At 35.0% G+C, this 27,707-nt stretch overlaps 1 protein-coding gene across 1 annotated transcript; it reads right to left on the bottom strand.

Annotated features, from left to right (window-relative positions):
* Window positions 1–51: 51 nt before the first annotated feature.
* On the bottom strand, window positions 52–27,707 carry LOC136027319 (uncharacterized). Its single transcript, XM_065704444.1, has 3 exons — window positions 27,605–27,707; window positions 20,982–21,269; window positions 52–6,294 (listed from the first exon to the last, which is right to left on the bottom strand). The coding sequence occupies exons 1-3, from the start codon at window positions 27,608–27,610 to the stop codon at window positions 124–126; spliced, it is 6,465 nt and encodes a 2,154-aa protein (XP_065560516.1). The 5' UTR covers window positions 27,611–27,707; the 3' UTR covers window positions 52–123.

The following is a 27,707-nucleotide window of genomic DNA, read 5'->3' on the forward strand; positions in this document are numbered from 1 at the left end:
TGGGTATAAATAGGGATAGGTGGTACCATTCTCTAGGAAAAACCCATATAATACCGTTTAAAACTGTTTTATTTAGGAAAAATATTGGAAAAATAAAGTTTAAAATCCTTTCAAATCACCTAGTTAGTAATTATAGTTCTTTCTCTCTTCATTCAGCTTTCCCCGATTTTCTGTTTGGGCTCGATAAATTGGATCCATTGGTCTAAAGTACTCCTTTGCTTCTCCTCCTTGTTGCACAACCTCAGATTTTGCTGGGTTTATTGCAGCTTCAATATATGAAGAATGCCCAACATTTGTACTGTATCCAGAAAATTTTTTACTGTAAATATCTTTTGGCTCTGTACTCCCTTGCTGGTCTTCTGTTTTATACTTTATTTGTGGATGGTCTGTATGTTGATGACGGTTTTCTTCCCCATATTTCTTATAAATGCTTGTTGTTGCTGTTGTTGTGTAAACAGTACCATCATGAAATTTTCCTTCTCCTACGTCGCGTATAGGCTGACCATTTCTTGAACTTGAAACTGCATATGGTTTAAAATTAGAAGCTTTGTAGCTTTCATATCCATTCTTTGTTTCTATATTTGACTCTTGATGAGGCTTATCTGTAGGGATGTCTTTAGGATAACTCACAAGTTCAGCTAAGGCAGAGGCCTTATAAGGGGATGGTTCGTTGAGTATTGCATCCTCGTTTCCGTATTTATAACCTCCATGTTTTTCTGTCTCTGAATAATACGATCCATTTTCAACTGGTTTGTAGACAGAAGGATTTTCGTATATTGTTCCCTTTGTGTTGTACTGTATTTGCTGGTGATACCCTCCAGCATAAGGTTCTGCATCACCGTGTGACTTCGATGAAGATATCTCTGGTGGACCTTCAGAATTTTTTCCTGTCTTTTTATCTTCATGTTTTTCGTAAGAATCCGGTGATATAGCATATGGCTTAAACTCTTTTGTCTCATAGGTGTCGTATTTTGGCTCAACAATTTCGTATCCCTCTTGATAGTTATGATGTTCAATAAGGGTGTCAGAATAATTAGTGTCTTTGCTTAAAATCGGGTTGTTATAAGTCGGTGATCCATCATAGCTTGAATCCTCCTTTTTATTTATTTTTGACTGATACATCTCATATTTAGGCTTTTCAGGTTTATATGTGTCTTGATAGTTCTGATTTTGAATGTAACCTTCGGAATATCCAGTATTTCCACTAGTTTCAGGGCCATCATATGAAGGTGCTATATCATAGTTCGTTTTTTCGTTTTTGTGCTTCGTCTGCCAATGGGTCTCGTATTTAGGCTCATCTGATTTATTTATGTTTTGGTAGGATGTAGGCTGTGAATTTCCTTTGGAATATCTTGTATCTCCTCTAGAGGCAGGGGTTTTGTAGGCTGAAGAGTTATCATAATTCGAGTCTATTTTTTCATATACATTTGGGCTATAACTTTCTTGTTTGGGTTGATTGGCATTATTTTTCTCTTGGTAAGCTGTATACGATACATTTCGTTCAGAATAGGGCGTATGTTGTGCATATTCTTTGGAATTACCAGTTTCTCCACCAGAGGTAGGTGCTTTATCGACGGAAGATGTATCGTATTTCAATTCCTCCTTTTCGTATCCCTTTTTCGTAGTTTTTTCGACTTCAAGGTATGGAGGCATAGGTTTAGCTAAGTTGAAGGCTGGAATGCTTTTGTATTCTGGATTTTCAACCTTATGTGTTGTTTGGTGATAACTTCTGTCATTGTATCTTTGTGAGCTTTCAACGTAAGATTGGAATGGTGCTGTTTCATAAACAGGCTGGTTTTCATATTTAATTTTTTCTTTTTCGTATACCTTTCTACCAGGGGCTGGGTTTTTATTCATGATAGAGCTCGCATCGTATTTAGAATCTTCTATTTTGTATCCATTTTCTGTGTCTTGAGGAAAACCCTGGGAATATTTAACTTGTTCATTGGGTGGAATATCGTCATATTCAGCTTTCTCGATATTTTCGTAGGGTTGTTTGCTAATGTATCCTTCTGTAGTTATGTATATATTGGATTCAATTGCTTTATAAACATACTGTTTTTCATATTTTGTAGCTTCTTTTTCGTATTTTTCTCTACTAGAGGAAGGGGTCTTGTAAGTAGACAAAGCATCATATATTGGTTCTTCCATTTTCTTTTCGGCTTCTGTATATTTTACTGCCTCGGGGCTATAAGATATAAGTTTTGCTGGCTCATTGGTTTGAGGATCCGTATATTTTGTATTTCCAGCCCTATGCATAGTTTGATATCCTCTATCATTTTGTATTTCTGAGCTTGTGGGGTATGTATTGGGCGCTGCTAAGTTAGAGTGGGGCTGGTTTTCATATGTTTTCTCTCCTTCATCGTATTCCTCTCCACTAGAGACAGGGTGTGTATATGCGTGTGATCTATCGTATTTCGGTTCTTCTTTTTTATATCCATTTTCGACATACTTTTTGGTTTCATGATTATGTGATACAAGTTTTGCAGGCTCATAAGTTGGAGCATTTTTGTATTCCGTCTCTTTAGTTATATATGTTGGATGATGGTATCCTCCCTCATTATACGAATGTGAACCGGCAATATGAACCGGATCAGACGCAGCTTCACTACTAATTGGCTCGTTTCCATACTTGGTTTCTTCTTGTTTGTTAACATCTTTAATGTATGGAGAAGTCTCAAAGACAGATGAGGCATCATATTTCTTGTCATCTGTTTTGTATCCTGTGTCAACATATTTCTCTACTTCAGGGTAACGTGGCTTGGGGTTAGCTGGCTCATAGGATGAAGTACTCTTATCTTTACTCTCTTCATTCTTGTATGGCGTCACAACTCGTCTTGCATCCTCATAACTCTCTGTACTGGCAGAGTATGGATGGGATGTACGTTCTTGATAATTGTTTTCGTATTTAATGTCTCCTTTTTCATATCTTGGTTCTTTTTCAGCTGAATAATTATCCAAAGTGGGTCGAGTGGGCTTATGTTTGGAAGCATTTTTATACTCAGACTCTCTCATCTTGTAATCGCCTGTTCCTTTGGAGTACTTTTCCGTATAACTGTTTAATGGAGCAGAAGTGACCCTTTCATAAGGAAATGAGGTCGCATATTTCGGCTCTTTGGTATTATACTCTATTTCTTTTTGTTTGTATTCGTTTGTAGAGAAATTTTGTTGAGTTGTTTGATAAATAGAAGCGGGTTCAAATTTTCTTTCATCTATCTTATAGAGGTCTTTATAAGGCTTTTCTTTTGCCGGACCTTTTGGGTTGCCAGAATATTCAGCAGATGCACCAGTTTTGTCAAAATCTAATTTGTAATTGGCGCCATCTTTTCTGTATCCAGTAGTAACTTGCTGTTCTTCTGTCAATTCAAATGGTTTTGGTTTAGTTGGTTCATGCTTAGAAGGAAGTAAGTACCCATTTTCTTTTACTTGGTGTGTGTCCTGGTAGACTTTCTCATAATTTTTGTCGTAAACAGTTTGTGTGTTCAGTGTTGTGGAACCATTCGCGTATGAGGTGTCATATTTTGTGCCTCCATTAGAATATTCTATTGATTTTCCCCCAGAGGCTTTCTGTAGCTTATAGCTAGGAGGATTATAGTATTTCTGGTCTTCTTTTTGGTAGTTTTCACTAGTATAGCTTTCTTGATTGTACTGGTTAGAACTTTGGGTTTGGTAAGTAGTTCCACTTTCATAGCCTGGTTTTTCATATTCGTATCCAAATGGGACAGGATTCTCATATGAAGAATTATAGGATTTGGTACCAAAAGACTCATGTTTTTGTAGATATTCATTTATAGGCTCTTCAATCTCATGCGTCTTTTCAACATACTTTTCTTTAGGATACACTTGCGAATAAGCCTCGGTCCCGAAAAAGAAAGTTTCCTGGTACGTGGGGGTGTTTTTGTATTCCGATTTTTCATTTTTGTGCTCTGATTTTTCTGAAGAATTGGGTGTCAGCTCAGCTAGTTCATAACTAGAAATACTCTGGTATGAAGGCTCCTTCACCTTGTATGTCTTTTCTTGCATTTGTATATTAGCATTTCCTACTGGATAATTTGGAGTAGATGTTTGATAAGTAGACTCGAAATCATATTTTAACTCTGTCGTCGTGTATTCTGTTTTCTCGTATTTTTCGACTGGATGATTGTGTGTTGCATTTTTTATGTATTCATATGTTGGAGGTTGTACTTCTTTAAATACCTCTTGATCAGCATATTTACTAGCAGATTCTTCTTTGTTGACATATGTATTTGACGCCTTTAATATATATTGGCTTTCGTATTTTGGCACATCTAATTCGTGATCCATATTGTTATACTTCTCCGTTGAAGTAGGATAACTAATCGATTGAGGTGGCTCATAGCTTGAAGTTTCCTTATAATGATTATCTAGCTGTGTATATGCTTTTGTTGACGTCAGGATTTTGCTGTAGCTGTCTTCTTGGGGCTGATAGATCGGTTTATGATACACGACCGGTGCTTCCATATTTTTAAACCCCGTTCTCTGATTGGCTTCATGAACCTCTTGATAATTGTGTGAATTATATGGAATTTTGCTTGCATAACTTTCATGAGTTATCTTTGGCTCGTAGAGACTTGATTTGTCGTCTCTAGTTGCTGAATATTCCTTTGAGTTGGCATTTGAATTCTTCGTTGTATCAGGATATATTTCGGTCAAATCTCCCTCATGAATAATATCGCTCGTCCCTGTTCCCTCATCCCTCATTCCAAATAAATACACCTTATCACTGTTCTTCATATTTCTCATTTTGACTACTTGCATCAATGATGCCGCGATTGGACAAAAAAGAGGACTGTGAGTCATATGAATAAGGAACTCTTGGGCAGTGAATTTAGGCATTGGGAGCGTATCCTCTTTATATGTATCTGAGATTTTGTCTTTACGCGACAGTGGGCTTTTTGTGCTTAAATCGTAATTTGTACCTCCCTTTGAATATTTTTCTGTATCCTCTTTTGGTTCTGTGTAATTAATATGTTCTGCCTTTTCATAAGATTCACTTGGATAAGAATACTCTTTAAACCCTTCTCTTTTACCCTCGTATTCATAGCTTTGCTCATATTCCTGGTTCAAAAGATAAGCTTTTGTTTCCTTGGTATTACTACTATTTTCAGCATTAGCGAATACTTTGCTTGTGTCATAATTATTGTTTTCTTTGTTATGGTAGTATTCTTCCGGTTCTTGGTTGTAATTATCTTCGTTTGCATTTTTTAATGAGCCAGTTGCATAAGAAGAAGCTTCCAGTCTGTGGGTACTATATGTTGGATAGTCTTTGCCCTCCCCTTTATATGAATAGCTGTGTTGAATGTTAGCAGATTCTGCAGTTCCCTCTTTGAATGATTTTGTATCATCGTTAGTGTTCTTGTCATATTCAGCTGGTGTGTTGCTGTTAGCATTGTTTTCATATGTCGGTGGTAGCTGGTGGTCATGGGTAATATAAGCTTTTTCAGAATATTGGTCCTCATAGTGATTCAAATTGGACGCTCCAGAGTCTTCTTCCTGCTTTGTGACATAACTTCTTGAGGTCTCTTTGTCTTGATGTCTGTATTCTTTATCGCTATTATATTCCAAGTTGCTGTTGTCTTGTTTAAGTTCTTTGATGTTAACTGAATAGTCATCACTGGCTGCTGGGCTGCCACTAGATTTTGGACCTTCATAAGCCTTTTCCGAGTATATAGCATAATTATACGACTTTTTTCCATCTTCTTCGTCATAATTTAGAGTGCTTGTCTTGTATTCGCTTTCCTTGCTTCCATGAGGAAGATCTTGGCTATCATAGGTGGGATCAGAATAATTTTGGGTACTTGAAGGGGTAGACAGCAATTTCGTTTGCTCGTATGTTAAACTGTCGCTTTCTATATATTGTGCTTTCCCAGTATGTTTATTTCCTCTGTTGGGCTCATTTGTTACAGATAAATAGCTTTCATCATGGAGAGTGGGGGACTCTTCTGTGTACGTTGTTTTTTTATTTTCCTTATAATCTGCTTCTTTGTACCCGTTTCCTTTTCCATATGTTTCAACGTCTTGCTCATTTGCATAAATTCCATCCATTGTCTGGTGACCATAAAGTATTTTAGGGTAACCCGTCTCAACATAATCAACGGTTGCTACAAATCCAGTGGTACCACTTACATTGTATTTGACAACTTGAGTTTTTTCGTTCGGCAGTGAAACATAATACTCTCCATATACTTTTTCCCCATCGTTTGTCTCTTTATGGCCATAATGGCTATGTAGATCGTCTAGATGCCAGGCAAAAGTATAGGGCATCTTATTGTTCTGCAAAAAAAAGTCTTTAAATTAAATTTTAATATTACCAAGAAAGAACTGCAAAACAGTATAATCGTTACGATTTGAAATTCTTGCAAATCTGTTCTGAAATATTTATACAAATAATGTACAAGCCGAATAGCATGTAGGAAAACTGGAATAGCTTTTATTGTAATAAACATGACGCCATCTACATAATGCATACATGAAAACAAAAGGGCCCCTGATTCTTGGTTTCACTGTCACACATCGAAAAACTTGATGCTGAATCTTTAAGGTCAAAAGCGTAAAATTTAGGCATAAAGACCAAAAATGTAAAATTCTGTATTTTACTTTAAGTCTTGCAACATTATCTATTTCTTCCTCCCTACACTCTCGGAAATATAACTTTCCTTGCGAGAGATATATGACCTTGAATGGGCCTTTTTTTATTCTATAAAATTGTGTTTTTAGTCATTATATATTCTTTTTCTTTGGACTAGTATGCAAACGATGTCACATAATTAACCATTTTGTAGTAACGCAGTGTACGTAACGAGTGACTCGACCCAATAGTAACGAAAACGAAATTTGCTAGCACATAATGCATCAACAAAACTGACCTCATGCTGATTCAAGATCTATAAAACTCATTAAGTTTATTGACATCCATCAAAATGTACGAACCTTGAAAACTTGCCCTTAGTTTTGAATAATGGGGAAAATCTTTTTTAAGGACGACTCCTGAAACACAAGGACCTCAGAATTTGAATGAGAAGTTTTGGAAAGAACTTTAAGACTTTAGTGCAAAGGCACAGGGATCGAGGAGGGGCAAGTCACTTCATATACGGAATAATTTTTTGTTCGTTTTTAAGTTTTAATGTTGCTCCATATTTTAAGTTAGAAAAAAATATTTTATTTCAAAACCGGAATCAAGTTTCGAGCCCTGCAGTGTGTTGCATCAGTTATCTATATATATATATATATATATATATATATATATATATATATATATATATATATATATATATATATATATATATATATATATATATATATATATATATATATATAAATATACTGTTTGTTTGTTTGTACTTATGTACTTCTTTACTTTTGTGCTCTAAAAAAGCTACTGCGGTTTTCGTTTAAGCGATCAATGATTGCAAAATGAACTAACAAAAAAAAACTATAAAGATAAAAATAAAAAAAGAAAAACAAAGAAAAAAACTAAAAAAAAGAAAAAAAGAAAAAAGAAAAAAACTAAAAAAAAAGAACAAACAGAAAAAACTATACATAGTTAAAAATTAGCACTTTGCATACGTGTTACTGGGGTATGCAGGGCCACGAAAAAAAAACACAAAAATTGAAAAAAAAAACCCTAAGTACGCGTGACAGGGAAGGTTAGGGGGAGGGGTCTAGGAGGGTTCAAGGGGATTTAGGGGGAGGGGGGATTTAGGAGGGTCTAGGGGTGGGGTTCAGGGGGGTTTAGGGGGGACTAGCTGACATTCCACATGTTCCTGGGGCGCGCAGCGCCACAGCAAAGCTTGGCAGGGGTCAGCTAGTATATGAGTAAATATATAAAATAAGTGTAATAGTACGTATGAGAGGAGAGCCTTGTGTAAATGTTGAGAAAAGTTTCAACAATTTGAAGCTCCAACAATTTCTATTGTAAGCTTAAACGTTATATATAACGTTATAAACGTTCTATATAAGAGCTTAAACGTTATATAAGAACGTAAACAATATAAGAACTACTTTAGGTGGGAATATTATTGTCAGTTGAGGATGAAAATGAAATTCACCTATATCTGCCTCAGATGCAACAAATAAAAACGCTTTACACAATTTTTTCAAGGTTTAAACCGTAAGGTCAAAGTAGAAAATCAGAAATTTTTCCGATCCGTCAACATGATCTATTCGATGTTTAAGATTGGAATATATAATTTTTATTAAACGAAGAGTTGAATATTTTGAAATTTCAAGACCTTTTTTTATATAGAATAAGATATCGTACTGTACGTATGGGTTTAAAATCTTCGAATGGGGGGGTTAAAAATAGAGGAGTTGTCAATGGTTGGCTCGCATGTTAAAAAACGAGAACACATTAAGATGATTTTTTAATCATCGTAATGTGAAACCGAAAAACGGTAGGCGAAGAAGTCAAGGGTGAATCAAACAGGGGCGAGTACTGACTCATCTTTTAGTTAGCAGAATTGTTTCTGCTGGTTTCAGCGACCCTTCCTGCGAAAAGTTCTCCGGGAATCAATCACTGAACTATTTTTGTTCCATTGTGATAGTAAAAATGTTAATGTGTATATAATTATGATCTCCGCAGCATTTAGAAGCATTTATTGCAGAGGCGTCGTTTGGGGGGGAGGGGCAGTTGCCCCCAACAAAAGTGGAGAAAAAATTATTATTTTTCCCATGCCCCTTAAATCTTACACCCCCCCCAATATAAATGCTGGAGATTCCCCCCTGATGTATTGTAACAAAATAAACTCAAAGGCGTGGCCTAAACATGGAATATTCCATTAAATCATACAGTTGCAGAGTAAAAATATGTCAATAGTTAAAAAACTGTTACTTGAAAAAAAATTAAATGCAAGATGGGATAAGTTACTAATTGTTAAAAGCACAAAAAAAAAATTCCCACAAAACGTCGAGAATTAAGCTGTGACCTATAACAAACCTATGTGGGTTTTCGAACTATCACAGTGGTTTCTTTAGGGTGTTCTGAGAGAGACTAAGGGAAGCAAAAGGATGATTTTTACGATGGTTTTACTATGGATGATTTTAAGATTTTATTAGGATGGACAAAAAGGAGCTTAGAAATGTTTTTAGTTTAGAAAAAGTAGCACAAAGGGTAGCCTCCGTATATTGTTTGCAGTGATTTCTTCTGAATCAGAATAAACCGGTGTGGATTTTGGAACTTTCACAGCCGCTTCTTTAGGGTGTTGGGATCTAAGAGGGACCAAAGGAGGCAGGAGGACGATTGAGTAGATGAGCTGATGGAGGAGGGTTGAGCCAAATTCCAGGCACACTTTCTTACAATGGACGAAAAGGAGCTCAGAAAAACTTTTAGTTGAAAAAAAAGTAAGGCAACGGGGAACCTACTTAGATTGTTTGCAGTGATCTCTTCCGAATCTGTTCAATTTAGGATCTTTGCAGCTAATGAGTCAAGTAAAAAAAAGAGAAAGAGAATAAGAATAAAAGGTTATAAAATTAAATTAAAAATAAAATATAAACAATAGAAATAAAGGAATATAAATAGAATGGATGAAAAATTTAATAGAAAAAATTACATAAAATAGAATTATGAAAAAAATTACAGAAAAGGATATATTATAAAAATAAAAAGAATGAGAATAAGGCAATGATTTTTGTATAGTTAATCTTACCCCCCCCCCCTTACGTACTAAACGTTATTTAGCACGTGTAAAATCTGTTCGATAGACGAAAGCTAAGAAGCACACTAGGTTTCCCTAAGTATGTTAGGGAAAGGGGCCTGCAATAGGTCCAGCCCCAAAAACTATGGAAAAATGATAAGAGAGGGAGAGAAGCCTTTGGCACTGACATTTCGGTGCTGCCTGACAGAATTAGACAAATTAAAACAAAGGTTAATTTCAATTTAAAAAAAATGTATTTCAATTGAAGCTCCAAGTTATCTGGATCAAACTGAAATGTGAAAGAAGGTATATTCTTTTGTACTTAAAATTGTTTTTGTTAATTATAAATAGTTTAGACTTATTTTGTATTCAAAACACATGCAAGTTTTAAAAAAAAAAGATGAGTGAATTTAAAATTTCGTCCTTTTGAAAAAAAAATGTTCTTTTATTTTTGCCACAATACCAACAGAAAAGAAAGGGATAAAGAGGGGTTAAAAGTTATTCAGGCTTCTTATAATATTCTGAAGGCTTTTCTCGATAAGGCTAGATGACACTTTTTTTCTCAAAGGCTGGCTTGAGTTTCCACCGTTACATGTTTCTCATATTCTTTAGTATAGCCAAGGGGAAAGCCCTCCACCTACACGGTCCTATCTAAGCACATGATGTACATGTAAGTGGCATAATGTACAACCTTCAGTGTAATTATTCAGCTTATTTTCATAAATTCATATTCTAAGTTTAGCTAGTAGTAATAGCCTTTGACGAAAACCCTGAAACAAACTTGAAGAATTAGATCAGAAATTAAAACGGAAAGAGAATTTACTTGAGTCATACATGATCTATTGTTAATTAATTTTATATGGTAACCCTATTCATGAGTAATTATGCAATAGGTTAAAGAAGTCACAATACCGTGAAAAATATTGTTCTCAGTGTAAATTTATTCCTATTGTTGTAAATATAGTGATATTTCAACTCACACAGTAAATGATTTGCAATTTCACTTAGTTTAATTTGCATATTTTACTTAAAGTCAAAAACTAAAGAAAAAGTTAGACTGGGAAGCGATGAATTGAATCGAAAAGCAAATTCTAAACATTAGAAAAAAGATTAGAGATGTTTTTGATAACAAAATAGTGTTTGTTGAACTATGAATTTGGCATTATAATTGAAAAATTGCTTGATTGCTAGGTGAAAGAATAGGTGAAAATTGATTTTTGTGAGCAACTCAATTTTTTTTTGCGTCGTCAGATTTGTTCCAATGGATAAGAAAAAGTTTGACTTGCGAAATGTTGTCAATCATAGCTACTACAATTGTGCTGCCTAAGTAAAGAGCGATGTGGGCAAAATGTATTATTTATTTGTTTATCATGTTTTTTTTTCACCGAGACACTTTGTATAGAAGGAGGTGTCGTAGAAACTTCGAAACGAGCTCATTCAACTGAAAATAAAAAGTGCTAGTGCTCTTTTTAAGAGACTAACCGATTAGAGGGCAACCACCTCCCCCGTGACCATCATTTCTCCAAACATATCCTATCAAAATTTTGTGATAGCCATTTTGTGCAGCATGACAATTCCAGTAATTGAAAGGTCCAGCAATTATACTTTTGGGAATGTCAATCCCCCAGAGCCCTCAGGGCAAGGGTATAAGCTATGCTAATAGCACATTGTTAATATCTAAGATTTTTATGGAAGGGGTTGTCGTACAACCTTGTGAAGGATCATACTTGAGATTCAAAAGTGGCCTTAGTAAGATTCAAAAGTGATAAGAGAGCAGCTAATACCCCATGTCCTCTTTTCCTCAAATGCATCCGATCAAAATTTTGAAATATCAATTTTGTTCAAAAGCGTTCAAAGAGCATATAGAAATGTATCCAGGATTGACACAAACCCACAGAGCCTGGGGGTAAGGGTTCTAAGTTATGCCCCTGGAGCATATAAGGTTTTTATGGATGGAGGGTAATAAAAACTTTGGAGGAGGCTCATTTGATTCGAAATTGAGAGGTCCAATTCTTTTTTTTGAGAGTCAAAAGTGGTTGGACAGCAACTGGCCTCCCTCCTCCCCACGCCCTCTTCCACAAATATATCTGATCGAAATTTTGAAACAGCCATTTTCTTCAAATAGTCCAAAGATCCTACAACAATGCCTCCAGGATTGATACAACCCCCAGAGCTCTAAATCAGGGGTTGTAAGTTATGCCCCGGAACCATATAAGGTTTTTATGGAAGGTGGAAATAAAAACTTTGGAGGAGGCTCATTTGATTAGAAATTGAAAGTTTCAATTTGACTTTATTTCTGCTCATTTTTGGTTTAATGGAGCTCATTACCTTTCTTTAAAACTTATTTTTAATTAATCACAATTAAAGGAGAGCCTGAGAAGACTAAAGGAACAGATCTATATTTATTACTAAAGTAGGAAAATAGTCTTCCTTTCTCCTTCTGTCTTTTTTTTATGGTGTATGTTTATTTCTGTGTTTGTGCTGTTACATTGGTGATTTCTTTTTTCATTGTAATCGGATAAGCCCTATGTCCTTATATTAAACTACATAAGCCTCTCTATTTATAAAATTAAGACGTATCTACCCTACCAAGGAACACTTTCTATTCAATAGCGTCCAAAATTTTGTACAGAGTATCTCGAGTCTTCTTTCAAAACTTCATTCTAAAGTTTTATTTGAAATATTTTCAAATAAATAAACTGAAATTTATTCTAAAATTAACTGCACTAGACATGAAATTTGCAACACAAGTCCGATGACGTTGAGGTACTCAATATAATTAACTGACCATAACCCTAAAGAAGGGAAACGAAAGAACAGTAAACCTTAACTTTTTCAATTTATGCTATAATATTAAAAAAAATTAAAATTAAAAAAAAATTAAAATTAGGCAGAAGTTACAATTTTCAAAATGAATCTTTTCATTATAAATTCGCAATACCCCCCTCTGATTGGGCCACTGAGTTCATGACTTTACATTACCAAATTTTGTTACAAGTCGAGACACCAGATGTTAAACAAAATCTCCCCAAAAACAGCTCTATTGCAATGTAAGGCTACAGACTGAAATTTTGTAAATGCTTGAAAATAAAAGTAAAACATAAAAAAGCTAAAACTAAATATCTGCAAACCACATCCAATAAAACCAATCAAGCCAAAACCAATCCGCAACCGGTCAAACCAAATTGTATAGCTATACATTAACATTCTAAACTATATTCCTACGTTATATTTTCCTCAGATTAAGAGGAAATCCCTCAAATATGTTTCATTTCTCCCCCACCTCTAAGTGTGATCACTGAGGGCGGACACCCCATTCTAATTTCTAAAAATGACTGTTTATAGCTTTGAAGCCAGGTTATTTAGGCCTTGCTTTAGACAGGCGCGATAAGGAGGCTATCAGTGATTTTCACTAATAGGAGAGGGGTATATTAGGTAGTAATAAAAAGCTAAAATTTGAGAAGTGTGACTAGTGAAAGGTGTACTCGTTTGAGTTACAGATGGTGGGACAATGAGCTGGGACTACAAATACCTCAATAATAAAAAGACGTGTTTTCCCTTTTTCTAATGTGTGCTAGCATTATCAATTGGGACTGGGCCAAAATTAATGACCTCGAGGTTGAAAAGAGTGATGAATATCTTAATCAAACCAATTATTTCTTGAAAGAATACTAAAGAAATAATTAGTTTTTAGCTCTCTTAGCTCCCTAAGAGCATTCTAAGAATTTAATCCCCCTCTCCCTAAAGAAAGATACCGAAATTATATTCAAGTAGATATGTAGTTTGGTCATGGGATGGATACACTATATGGGGTATTCAGTCGATGCAATTAATGCTCGAATTATGTGTCAAATTTTTTGATATACTGTTTAACGACACGGATCAAAGTCAATCTGAATATTGTTCTTAACAATTTCTCACGTTTATTTTGGATTGATTTGTAAGTCAATTTACATGGTAACATTATAATCACGTAGAACGAATTAGAATGTAGCAAATTTGTCAAATTTCTGAGTGACATCCGCTATAACTTGGCAAAACAGTTAAAAACCATTAATTTTGAAGGCTAGATTGCTGCAACACTTTATTAATCATATTCCATGCATGAAATATTTTCTTTTATTTGTTCCCTATTATTTTTTTGAGGAGAAAAAAGAAGAATTGATTGGGCCACTGGCTCTAAATAATACTGAACAAATAGCTGTGATAAAAGAAACTTTTAAGCTTATTTTTAGAAAGTCTGAAGTCACAGCTGAGGTTTTCTGGAAAAATAGCTGTCGACAGGCGAGGTATTGCGAGGCAACCGGTTGATTTCTAATTTCCAAGCAAAATGGAACCACCCCTGGCTTAAACATTTCTACAGTTCTTGATTATGTATTTTTCCATGTTGTGTTTTAAATTTCTCTCCGTTTTTCTTCTCTTTTTTTCTTTTATTTTTTTTCATTGTACTCCATTTTGTTCCATGTGAAAAATATGGGTAATAAATATTTTACTTACTTACTTACTAATACAATTTTTGGATTTTTTTTTATTCCTTTAGCTTGTACTTTGAAATTTTTTCATTTAGCATTTTATGTCATTTAATTTTCAAGCTTCCTAAAATTTAGCCCTCAAGGAAAAGAAAGATTTTATTTGTGTCAATAAGCAAAATAGGACTTCTCTTTAGTAAATTGGGAGGTAGTTTTTGGTAGACAGGCTGGGATTCGTTATTTGTGAATTGTAAGGATAATTCAGTTTAGAGTTCGTTTTTAAGCGAATCAAGGCAGGCATATACATAGGATCTATTATTTGGAGGGGGGAGGTCAAATAGAAAAGTATAAAAAAGTGAGGAATAGGAAAATCAAAGTTCTAAAGAAAATTGAGACTTTTAGTCCAAACATTTCCCAGTTTGGCTTAAGCAAACTTATACACAATGTGCCCCAGAGAGGGCATATGCATAGAGAGTATATGGAATGCCTTAGCCTACCATTTCCAGCAGCTTTCCCGTGGGATAATGCTATATATCAGGCATACAAACCTAGACCTTAGGTGTATTCTAACTAGTATTTTTGAGTCTTACCTCCCCACTCTACCCGAAAAACAACGAACTTATGTATTAACTGCGATTACAGAGTTGCGCAGGTTTGTTACTGCAGGTTGGAGCGACTACAAAAAATCGCTCCAATTTTCCTTAATTAATCCTATACATTCTCCTTCTATATCAAACAGTTCTTGGTAACGAACTGTAGTAAGGGGCAACCCGGCTTAATAGTAACCAAAATTCTAAAAAAAGGAATTTTGATGCTAATAGATGCATCAAAAGAATTGGATTTTTATGCTGATTTTAAATATATAAGTTTCATCAAATTTATTCTTACCTGTCAAAAGTTAAGAGTCTGAGAAAATTTGCCTTATTTTGGGAAATAGGGGAAAACACCCCCTAAATGCCATAGCATTTTAGCGAAAATCACACCATCACATTCAGCATATTAGAGAACCCTACTGTAGAAGTTCTGTAGGAATAATGTACATAATCGCGCAGGTTTGCTCTATGACTTTTCATATCAGAATTTGATTTTTTTTTTTCTTGAAGTTGCAGGGATCATAATTCTTTTGCATTTTGCTTGAACATACTACGAGCCCTGATATCTATAAGCTGATTCTATGTTGGCTCTTGCTATGTCAGAAAAGTTTTTAAGATAATGTCTCACGTGTCTGTGCTCACGTTTTTATCTTAAGTTGCTAAGTTGTTATCTTAAGTTGTTAAGTTTTATCTCAAGATATTCTAGCACAACCCCCATTTCCAAATTTTGAAATTAACAGCTCCTCCCTCCATATTTATAGCCTTGTACTATTTTTCTTACAGTTTCTTTTATTTTCTATGTAATTCAACTTTGTCTATTTGTCCATCTCCCTCCAGAAATTTGGCTCCTCAAAATGACCTCTACCGCACCTGACCTCTGCCGTCATTTATTTTTTGAAAGGCAAATAGAATTATTTAAAAAAATGATTTTCTTTCTATTTTATTTTTCTGAAGTCCGAAAAACGATATAAATGAATTGCCCTTGTTCCTTTATTCTTATCATCCGTTAGAATTTTATTCTATCATCCGTTATTATATTTATTCTTGAAATTTTTTTTATTCTTACTCATATTGTAGTATTGACGTCAAGTGACATCTGATCTAAAATAAATTAATATTTTTATTAAGACATTGGTTGGCCATTTCCTAAGAAACTTTGAGGGAGAGGGGTGTAATTTTTGGTATTTTTTGATTGTTTCACTAAAAATACCCCAGAAAAAGTATTCACAATGAAAATACCATAAAAGGCATTTATTAAAACTTAGGGGGGCGGGGTAATTGCCCCCTGCCCAATTGGTGTGCCTAAACTAGCTCCTTATATACAAGTTGGCTTCTAGGGGGTATCTGGCTTCCATTTTTGACATCATTTAAAGAGTAATGTGACTGGCCTTAAAAATACATAAATAGACCAATGGACTCAATACAAACGTTTTAAATGGGAAGTATAGCAGAATAATATCGTTTTTTTCTTGGTGGGAAAAACACGGATAAAATAGGCAAGAAGCTACCTAACTATTTTTGTTATTATGTACCTAAACTCTTAGGTATCTGGTGAAATAACTGTTTAAGTTTTTCTGTGTGCATTAGCTTATACTTTTTAGTCTCAAATATTTATTTATGCGTATTTAAATACAGAGTAAGTCAAATTAGCTGCATAGATGTTTTTGGTAGCTAATGGTCAAAATACTATACATTAAATTTAAATCATTTTTAATGAAACTCGTCTCGATCATAAAAAAAAGTAGGAGCCAATCAGGTACTTTGACGCTAAAATTTATGGACCTTACCCCGAAGAAGGAATAGCTTTACCAAAGGTTAGTAAAGAACTCCTTAAAGAACTCCTAGTAAAGACTAGAGGTTCCCTGAATACGGGGGGGGGGTCTATTTTTTCTTCAGTCCATGGAACTCCAATAATCTTAAGACCAAAAAGGCACTTGGTGTGCTTTGAGACTCATTCAACAAAATCTTCTGATAACTCCAAGGGTTAGACCTATATACACCTAAATTACTAATTAAATCATCGGAAACAATACCTCATATCGAAGTTCCAGCCCCACTATTCGAAAGAAACAAGAATGAAACTGAACAGTATAAAACAAATCCAAACTCACTATTTTGAAGATGCTCTGAACTGATCTGATGAACTGAACTGATGCCATTCAGAACTTAGCAATTGCTCAGTTCTGAATGGCTCAAACATAAAATAGCTCTCATTAGTAAGAAGAAAACCTAAGAAAACAACCTAGTTTGAAGCTAAAACAATGTGACAAATTTGGTTATCTGTGACAAAAATGTTTATCTGTGATATGCTCAGACGCGTAAACTAGTCATAAAAATCCAGGTAAGGACTTTTTATCCTAAAACAAGACTTGAAAAACATTCCCCTGACTCAGTTGAAAATGTAAATAGAAAACGTTAAACCCCAGACAAAGTTCAGGTGAAGCGCCTTGAGGAATAATGTAAGTAAGTGTTTAAGAAATTTTTAAAGCTGTTTTCAGAATTTTAATTTATATGGCACTTGGTATTTACCGTGACATATAGCGATCGCAAATTCTGTCGGTCTGTCGGTCCCGGTTTTGCTAGTTTAGGCACTTCCAGATAAGCTAGGACGATGAAATTTGGCAGGCGCATCAGGGACTAGACAGATTCGACTACCTGCGTGGGGGAGGGGAGAGGGGGAACGATTAATTCGGAAAAATTAGAAAAAAATTGAGGCATTTTTAACTTACGAACGGGTGATCGGATCTTAATGAAATTTGACATTTAGAAGGATGTCACATTTCTAAGTTCTTATTTTAAATCCCGACCGGATCTGGTGATATTGGGGGGAGCTGGAGGGGAAACTTAAAATCTTGGAAAACGCTTAGAATGGAGGGATCGGGATGAAGCTTGGTGGGAAAAGTATGCATAAGTCCTAGATACGTGATTGACAAAATCAGAACGGATTCACTCTCTTTGGGGGAGTTGAGGGGAGGGTTAATTTTGAAAAATTAGAAAAATAAGTTATTTTTCACTTAGGAAGGAGTGATGGAATCTTAATGAAATTTCATATTTAGAAGGACCTCGTAATTCAGATCTCTTATTTTAAATGCCGACTGGATCCTATGTCATTTGGGGGGAGTTGGGGGGGGGGCAGAAATCATGGAAAAGGCTTAGAGTGGAGAGATCAGGATGAAACTTGGTTGGAAGAATAAGCACACGTCCAAGATACGTGACTGACTGGATCTTTGGAGAAATTGGGGGGGGGGACAGGAGGTAACTCGGAAAAATTAGAAAAAATAATGTATTTGTAACTCACGAACAGGTGATCAGATCTTAATAAAATTTGATATTTAGACGGATCTTGTGCTTCAGAGCTCTTATTTTAAATCCCGACAAGATCCGGTGACATTGGGACAGTTGGAGGGGGGGGGGGGAACCGGAATATCTTACGAATGGGTGATCGGATCTTAATGATACTTGATATTTAGAAAGATCGTATGTCTCAGTTGCTCCATTTCAAATTCGAATTGGATCCGAGGACATGGGAGCTGGAAGGAGGAAACAGAAATCTTTGAAGCCGGATATCTTGGAAAACGCTTAGAGTGGAGAGATCGGGATGAAACTTGATGGGAAGAATAAGCATAAGTTCTAGGTACGTGTTTGACATAATTAAAACGTATCTGCTCTCTATGGGGGAGTTGGGAGGGGGTTAATTATAAAAAAATAGAAAAATTGAGGTAGTTTTAACTTAAGAACGGGTGATCGTATCTTAATGAAATTTGACATTTAGAGGGAACTCATGTCTCAGAGCTCCTATTTTAAATCCCGACCAGATCTGTTGACATTGGGAGGAGTTGGAGGTGGAAACCGGAAATCTTGGTAAACACTTAGAGTAAAGAGATCGGGAAGAAACTTGGTGGGTAGAATAAGCAAATGTCATAGATACTTCATTGAAGTAACCAGACTGGATCTGCTTTCTTTGGGGAAGCTAGGGGGTCCAGTCCAGTGCTTTGGCGAGTTTGGTGCTTCTGGACGTGCTAGGACGAAGAAAATTGGTAGGTGTGTCAGGGACCTGCACAAATTGACTTGGTCAAGTCGTTTCCCCCAATTTGACCATCTGGGGGCTGAAGGGAGAGGAAAAATTAGAAAAACGAGGTATTTTTAACTTACGAATGGGTGATCGGATCTTAATGAATTTTGATATTTAGAAGGACCTCGTGTCTCAGAGATCTTATTTTAAATCGCAACTGGCATTAAGCTTCTGATTTTCCTTTTAAATCAGTCTATTGATTCTTAGAATTTTGTTAGAGCTCATGCCATGTGAGCTCTTGGGTCTTGTTTTTTTCTGAAGAGTTTCATTTTTTCTCTGAGGAGGAAATTGAAAGAATTAAGGAGCAAGAAAATGCTGTCCTTATTACAGAAGTGGTATGTAAGCTTCAGCTCAAACTACCCTGTAACCTTATGTCAATGATTATTATGTGATGCCAAAGGGCTTTAAATTCCATGATATTTTTTTTTTCGTTTGGTTATTTTAAGGTCAGTCTCGTAGCGTTTATGTATAGGATAGCCCTGGCGTCAAATGGCTACAGTTCTTCTTTACGCACAGAGTGGGGCTCAAATATGTGCCTAATTAAATTTGTCAGTCCAGAGGATTAATATTGAGGCAGTTCCGGTCATATGTGGAATTTACTGCTTTTGCACCCACTTCCATTTAAGTAGTCAATTATAGAGCCTAGAATTATCTAAGGCGTCAAATTCTACCAATCAGAAAGCTTCGTCTGGCAGAATCTTGCTAATCTCTGTTTAAGATCTGGCTGAAATTCCACACACAAGAAAGGGCACGGTCAGACGCACATGTTTAGGCATTAAGGGCTTGCTAGACCTGTATGCAGGGTCATATCCAAGATTCTATTTTTTTTTGGGGGGGGGGACTACAAAAGGATTGTTTTAGGGGGGGGGGCTCAAAAACTTTAAAAATGTATTACCAATTTGTTCATTTTGATTTTGTTACGTTTTTCCGCGTTGGACAAACGTTTCCGGGGTGGGGCTAAACCTCCTAACCCCCTGGATAAGACATTGTCTGAATGTAAAGGCCATTAAAAAGAATGCAGCTGAAATACAGTGCTGGTTATATATAATTTGTTACTTACATCGTTAGACGCTAAAGGCAAAAACAGAAACAAGGGACTGAACAGTTTAACTTATTGCACCAGAAAAGAAAATAGCTTATCATTTAAAAAATAAAATTCTAATCCATCACGTATGATTTTCTAACGTTTGTTTTTTCAGCTGTCTCTACAATATTTTTCAAAATTAGTGGTGAATCACCATAGTCTACTTAAAGCAAACTCAGAAACGATATTGGATAGAACCATCCGTTTTTGTACAAAAGTGTAGCATTCAGAACCTTAAGAAATCTATTTTGCAACCCTGCCTAATGTATTTAAATTTGAAAAAAAAGAAGAATTAAAAAAATTCCTGGTGCGAAACAACTCACGCATAAAGGATGCAGCAAAAACGTGGAACTGGTCGTATCAAATTGGTCGATAGTATCCGTTGAACCTAAACGGCAAAAACGGAAACATGGTATTGAGCAAAAATTTAAAAAAAATATATATATGTATTTAATCTACAAAAGATTCGAGTACGTTATTATTCCGTTTGAAAAGAAAATAGTATTAATAATTTTACTAAACTTTCCGTTTCCCAATCAGTAACATGGATTAATTTTTTTCAGTTTATTTTTTAGTACTACTGTCAACACATTCGAACATTCTCATTATCGTCATGTTATATGAACATAAGACAAAAACTAATGCCGCGTTTTATTTGGTCTTGTTTCAGTCCTGTTTCCTTAATAGCATTTTTTTTACGTATTTATTAAGCTCAAAGCTGTTTTATTTACGATATCCCGTAAGGGACCGTACTGTATTCCGTAACTAGATCCCGAAAATTGAATCTTGTTCGTCCAGGTAGTCTCACCCCCTTTTTCATAAAAATGGCGCCAGAAAACATTTACCTGGTGGATATATTTTTCCAGATATGTGTACGGCACTGTTTTTCTGATGGCTACTGTAAGATATGCCCTTGGCTCTAGCAAATTAGAGTACTTTGTGTCTTTTTTAAACGTGGCTTGAATACCATCTCCCACTAAGCACAAAAACATTTGTTTTTGCGCAAGAATTAAGTATTTTGAACTTGTATCAACCTCGTGACCTTGAGTAAATCTACTTTGGAATTCTGGCTAAAGCGTTTTAATTAAGTAAAGAGAAACTCTTGCTTACCCGAAGCGTGTAGTCATGTCCAACGCTTGCTTCTCCAAGCAGATCCTTAGTACTGGTAGATGCGTAGTTCCCTGACGGTTCATCTGAAGAGTAAGTTGCACTTGTTTCAGGGTAACCCCTTGTACCATAGTGGTTTGATTCCTCGTTCTTATATACCCTCTTATGACTAATACCGTAGTCTGAAGTCGGGCTGTACGAGGTTGACTCCGGGGGCACTTCATTTTGCCCATAGTTACTCAAGCTTTTCGTATTGGACAGGGCAATGAGAAACCCAGAAATCAGCAATATCTGTAATTGTATTTATTTATTTATTTTTTTAGATGTAGCCTACTATTCTATAATTTTATTGATAACTAACTAATAAAACTTATTATTTGTTATAAGATATTTAATATTTCTATTCTTGTATTAATTTATTATAGTTTAATTTCATCTTTTATATATACTTTTATAATCTGTTGCTCTTGATATTCTGACCAGTTTTAATTATTATTTCTCAAAAAGCAGAGAATCGGAGGGCAAATAAGCGGCGGGCAATCGTATTTACCATAAGAATGTTTTTAATTTTTCATTGTTTGTAATTTTTATTGCATCATTTTTAAAAGTACTTTTCAAAAAATAATAAACAGATCAGCTTTATTTAATATGTCTTCTAAGCATTACTTATTATTTGTATCAATTTCTTATATTTAATATAAAAATAAGTAAAAAGCAGTAATTTTTGTTCGTTTTAAGCTTCAACTTCGCTATTAACTTCCCTAAGAAAAACTTTGTTCTTTTTAAATTGATAATTACTAAACACCCATCCACGACCTTTCTTCTTGATAAAAAAAAGACAAAATTGCACATTTTTAAATATGAGAACTTGAAAACTCTACAGTAGGGCTGTATGATACGCTGAATCTGATGGTGCAATTTCCAGTAAGATTCTTTGACTTTTGAGGAATATTTTTCCCCCTTTTTCAAAAATCAGAAAAGTTTTCCAGGCTTGTAACTTCTAATTGTTAAAATTAAACCTAATTAGTTTTACATGTTTAGAATTAATATAAAAAAAAACAATTCGTTTGATGTTCAATAGTCACCAAAATTCTGTTTTCTAGGGTTTTGGTTACTATTGCGCGAGTCAATCCGTTTGTTACCACGAATTGTTTGATACACAAGGACTGTTTTTTGCTTAGAGCTATTAAAACGATCAGCTTGGTCCAAGATTCCCTTAAATATGAGGGATCCCACCATTGCCTTTTAAATACACTCTAAGACCACACTGGCTATGCCTGACGTATAGAACGAAGAAAGGAAATAATAAATGAAAAGCGAAAAATCAAATAGGTGAAAAAAAAGAGGATTTTTTCAACCAGTAGCAAAATATGAAGACAAAAATCAAGCAAACATTTCGACAAGGAACTCCGTTAAGTCATCCTCAGTGCCCCCCCAAAAAAAAGAAAGAGGAAAAAAAACAACAAAATCTAACCTTCTCAAGTGAACTCTGAAAAAAAGGAGAAAAGACCCTCACAGACACTCAGTTTCTTTTCTCCTCTTCCAGAATTCATTCAGAGGGCTAAATTCTGCTGTTGTTTTTTCCCTCTTTCTTTTTTTTTGGGGGGGGGGGCACTGAGGACGACATGGCGGAGATCCTTGTCGAAATATCTGCTTGATTTTTGGCTTCATATTTTACAACTGGCTGACAAAATTCTATTTTTTTCACCGATTTGATTTTTCTCGCTTCATTTATTATTTCCTTCGTTAATTTTTTACGTTCCCTTTTAAAGTTTTCTTCTATTATATTTAAATTACAACACTCGTGTGATAATTTTCAGAAAGGATAAGAATCCCTGAAAAGTTGCGACCCGTTCAATATTTCTCAGGAAAGTGCCATAAATATAAAAATAATTTTAGATTACCATTCTCTGTTTTTAATAATCTTTTATTGGGATGGCCCACACCGCTCTCCTTTGTTTGCACTTAGGATAAGCATATGAATGTAATCTTTTATTTTATATTTAAAATATTGCTGTGATGACGGGAGACCATTAACCCTGTAGCACCTATATAACAGGCTTAGTCTAAACGTGTTCCTCCAAATGGACGGAGAAAAGAGGTTAGTTTTTCATCCCTACTTTCTTCTTTCTTTATTTGAAGGTTCACTGAGAGTTTAAAAATTTGGGAATAAATATTATTTTTGAGGCCTCACGCCACCCTCCGCTCCCCCAGACAAAGAATATCTAGACGAGTAACAGAAGCGCAATTTATGTGCCACTTAATATGACTTATCAACTCAGGTAAATGAAGTTTTAGAAAAATGGTCTGTATTAACCCTATGTTTTATGTGGACTAAGCACACAATAAGGAAGGAACAAGCGACCGTGCGGCATTACAGCCTCTTCGGCTACTATTGAGCCGAGTCGTTCCTTGCTTACGGTTCTTTACCACGAACTGTTTGATCATGACTATATACTGTTTTTTTTTTCAAAATTATGGCTGTTGGTAAAATATTTAAAAATTTCAAAATTTATTTTTTATTTTCTGCAGGATACTTATCGAATTTCCTGATACTACGAGAATATGCCGTTTTTAGGTCAGTTTTTGGTTCTTTAGTTTGCTTACGGTTCTTTACCACGAACTGTTTGATTATGACTGTATACTGTTTGTTATCGATATTATGGCTGTTGGTAAAATATTTAAAAACTTTAAAATTTATCTTTTATTTTCGGCAGGCTACTCATGGAATTTTCTGATACTACGAGAACATGCCGTTTTTAGGTCAATTTTTTGTTTTCAGCAGAGCGCTAGTTTTAGAATTCTACAGGCACCGAAATATCATGAGTCAGTTTATTTAAGCCAGTTTTCTAGATATATCTTGCGTGATCTGTGCAGAACTACCTTTTGTTCGTTTTAAGTTTCAACCTCGCTCTTTACATCTGTAAGAAAACTTTTTTTTTAAATTAGTCAATAAAAAGAACACAGCAGTTGCCGTGTAGTTTTATTCCTTGCATTCTAAAGCATTTATAGAAAGGAATCAGTGTAAATTTCAGCACAAAGGTTGGGAATCGAGGGTGGGGAGAGGGAGCGACAGACACCTTTAAAAATAGGATAACCCATTTCCTTTTTAATTTTTAAGCCCTGCTTTTGACTTTCATCTAAAAGAACTTGGCATTGATTTTTAAAATCAAAAATAAAATCTAATTATATGGTTTAATAGGGGATGTGAACTCACCCCTGAAAAACCAAAACAAGCGCTAAAACAAGATATGTAAAACATCGGTTTTTATTTATTTGTCATTTGAACATGACGATGAAATTCATGCACAATGACATTTTATTAGAATTTTCCGAAATCTATTTATGGTTTTATGTTTACTTATTATTTAAAGAGTGGATGGAGAATACTGTAGGATATACATCAGGATGTTAAACAGGCTTGTGTCCCCATAATTAGTTACTATATGAACCGGGGAAGTACCTAGGGCGAACTTGCTACGCCTATCTTTTGATAGACAGTGGAATTTTTATATCAAGCTTGACCAGATTTCTGGTCATTTTTTGTTCAAATTATCAAATAAATGTTTTATAATTATTACTACTCCCTCCGAAAACGTCCTGCATACATGCTTCTCCTAAACTCAAATAAGATTTGATTCTTTTTCTCCTATTTATAAACTGTTTTGTCATTTTTATTCCATTTAGAACCTTAGAGGATGTGTGGTTTATTAACATGACTCCAGAGCCTTTGTGGATCTTCCAAACTGGGGTATATTCATATTCACATGCATGCACGTATATGTGATGACTGGCGCACTTTCGGGATGCACGCACTTAATAAAACACAAGAGTAACCGAGGATAAATTATAGGTATTAGACAAATTTACGAAATTGTAGAAAAATTCGCAGAAGTCCCAAGATCCTTGGGAAGCGGAAAGGCTAAATCCACCCTTGCATATGCCTGGGTATTCATGTGTGTGAGTAGTCCAAACCTCTAAGATTGAATGTGGATGAGCATAGGAAATTTGAGGCTGGGAAGAAGTGACTCTCCAAATATTGCGATTTCTTGATATTCAGAGGAAAGGATTCAGACAATACCAGCAATGTTTTAGATACACCTCCAGGCACAGATATGGACAAATTCATATACCCACAAAGGACGTACAAATCGGGGTAGGGGTGAATCTGTAGCATAGCTGCAGTTGATCAGTAAGGATGACAAAAATAAATGCAGGCTTTTAAGTAATCAAAATGCACATATTTTAATATATTCTTCAAATATAACGAGCAGTTGGATGGATTATACAGGTATAATCAAACAGTTCGTGGTAATGAACTGCAGTAAGGAGCGACCCGGCTCAATAATAACCAAAATTCTAAAAAATTGAATTTTGATGCCAATAGTTACATCAAAATAATTGTATTTTAATGCTAATTTTAAAAACAACAGTTTCATCAAGTTTAGTTTTACCAATCAAAAGTTACGAGCCTGAGAAAATTTGTCCTATTTTAGAAAATAGGAGGAAACACCCCCTAAAAGTCATAGAATATTAACGAAAATCACACCATCCGATTCAGCGCATTACCGAACCCTACTGTAGGAGTTCCAAGCTTTTATATACAAAATGTGGAATTTTGTATTTTTTGCCAGAAGACAGATCACGGATGCGTGTTTATTTGTTTGTTTTTTTTTTTTTTTTTTTTTTTTTGTTTTTTTTCCAGGGGTGATCGTATCAACCCAATGGTCCTAAAATTTTGCAAGAGGGCTCATTCTAACGGAAATGCAAAGTTTTAGTGCCCTTTTAAGTGACCTAAAAATTGGAGGGCACTTAGGCCCCCTCCCACACTAAATTTTTTCCCCAAGTCACCAGATCAAAATTCTGAGATAGCCATTTTATTCAACATAGTCAAAAAACCTTACAACTATGTCCTTGGGGATGACTTGCTCCCCCACAGTCCCCGTGGAAGGGGCTATAAGTTACAAACTTTGACCACTGCTTACATATAGTAATGGTTATTGGAAAGTGTACGAATGTTTTCAGGGGGATTTTTTGGCTGGTTGGGAGGGGTTGAGAAAAGGGGGTTATGTGGGGAGAACTTTCCATGGAGGAATTTGTCATAGGGGAAGAAAATCTCCATGAAGGTGGCGCAGGATTTTGTATCATTATTAAAAAAAGAACAACGAACAAATAAACAAGAAAAAGTTTTTCAAGCGAAAGTAAGGAGCAGCATTAAAACTTAAAACGAATTGAAGTTATTACGCATATGAGGGGTTCACCCTCCTAATGCTTCGCTCTTTACGCTTAAGTATTTTTAGTAATTTAAACTATTTATTCTACGACCTTTGTGATTTAGGGGTCATTCTTAAGGAACTGGAACAAAATTTAAGCTTTAGTGTAAAGAGAGAGGCACTGACGAGGGGATGAACCCCCTCATATATGTAATAAAAACATACGAATATAGAAGCTCGTTACGTAAGTTAATTTGTAAGCTATGTATATTTTTTACGTTCATAAAAAATTAAAAGTTCTAGTTCCGTTTTTAAGTAACCAAAAAAATGGAGGGCAACTAGAGCTCCTCCCCCGCTCCTTTTTTCTCAAAATCGTTTGATCAAAACTATGAGAATGCCATTTAGCCAAAAAAATGAATATGCAAATTTCGTTTTAATTATTCATCTGCGGACAGCCAAAATGAAAACATGCATTAATTCAAAAACGTTCAGAAATCAAATAAAAAAAACAAGTATTTTTTTAACTGAAAGTAAGGAGCAGCATTAAAACTTCAAACGAACAGAAATTACTGTGTTTATGAAAGGGGCTCTTCTCTCCTAAACGCCCCGCACTTTACGCTAAAGTTTTTTAATGTTTTAAAAAGATGAACTGAAAGAAAGAGTCAAACTTTAGCGTAAAGAGTGGGGCGTTGAGGAGGGAATAGACCCTTTCATATGCGAAGTAATTTCTGTTCGTTTTAAGTTTTAATGTCACTCCTTACTTTCAGTTAGAAAAAACTGTTTTTTTTTTTTTTTTTTTATTTAATACGCTTATAGAGTCAGATATTTATCGTTTCTGTGTTATTGCTCCTTGGGATGCCATTTGAACTCTAGTTTTTTCGCTTGAAGTTTTTGATTCTATTTGTCATTTTTATTTTTTTTGACACAAGACTTTTATTTCTGTCTTAATTGTTTCCGTTATTTTTACTGTTTTTGGATCCAGTCCTATCTGTAAATCAAAATCAGTCAAGTAACCAGTAATCAGTTATGATCCATGTTTTTATTTTCAGAATTTTTAAAATTGGAAATATTCTTGAAAATATGTGATTCGGCCATTTTCTTGGCTTCCATCACTCACTAACTAATAGAGATATATCTTATATGAAGAGGGGGGGAGTTTATTCTGGCTTTCCTTTCCCATGAATAAGATATGTTATATAGTAAAATTTAAAATACAAGGAAGTATTTGAAGCAGAAGGAAATTATTTCTTCGGAACTGTTGAGGAAACGGTCTATTACTCTAATTGTACCTTGCGGGGGGTTCTTCCTTACCGAAGGATTAAAATACAAATTTTCTGGAATTTGGCAGATAAACAACAATAGAAGTGGTAAAATCAAATAAATGAATGTCAATATTTTAAAGTTTTCACATACCTTCATAATGGGTCTCTTTTATGACTCCCAATACAGTTCAATCCTCTTCTGGAAGACTACTGACATTTATTTGACAGGTATCAGTCTCTTATACTATTATGAT

This window comes from Artemia franciscana, chromosome 5 (assembly GCF_032884065.1).
Source record: "Artemia franciscana chromosome 5, ASM3288406v1, whole genome shotgun sequence".
NCBI classification, from domain to species: Eukaryota; Metazoa; Arthropoda; class Branchiopoda; order Anostraca; family Artemiidae; genus Artemia; species Artemia franciscana.

Bases quoted from the DNA above. Each gene is read 5' to 3' on its own strand.
- LOC136027319 (XM_065704444.1), bottom strand. The intron at 6,295-20,981 runs GTAAGCAAGAGT...TTTTTTTTGCAG, and splicing joins GACATGACTACACGCTTCGG to AACAATAAGATGCCCTATAC.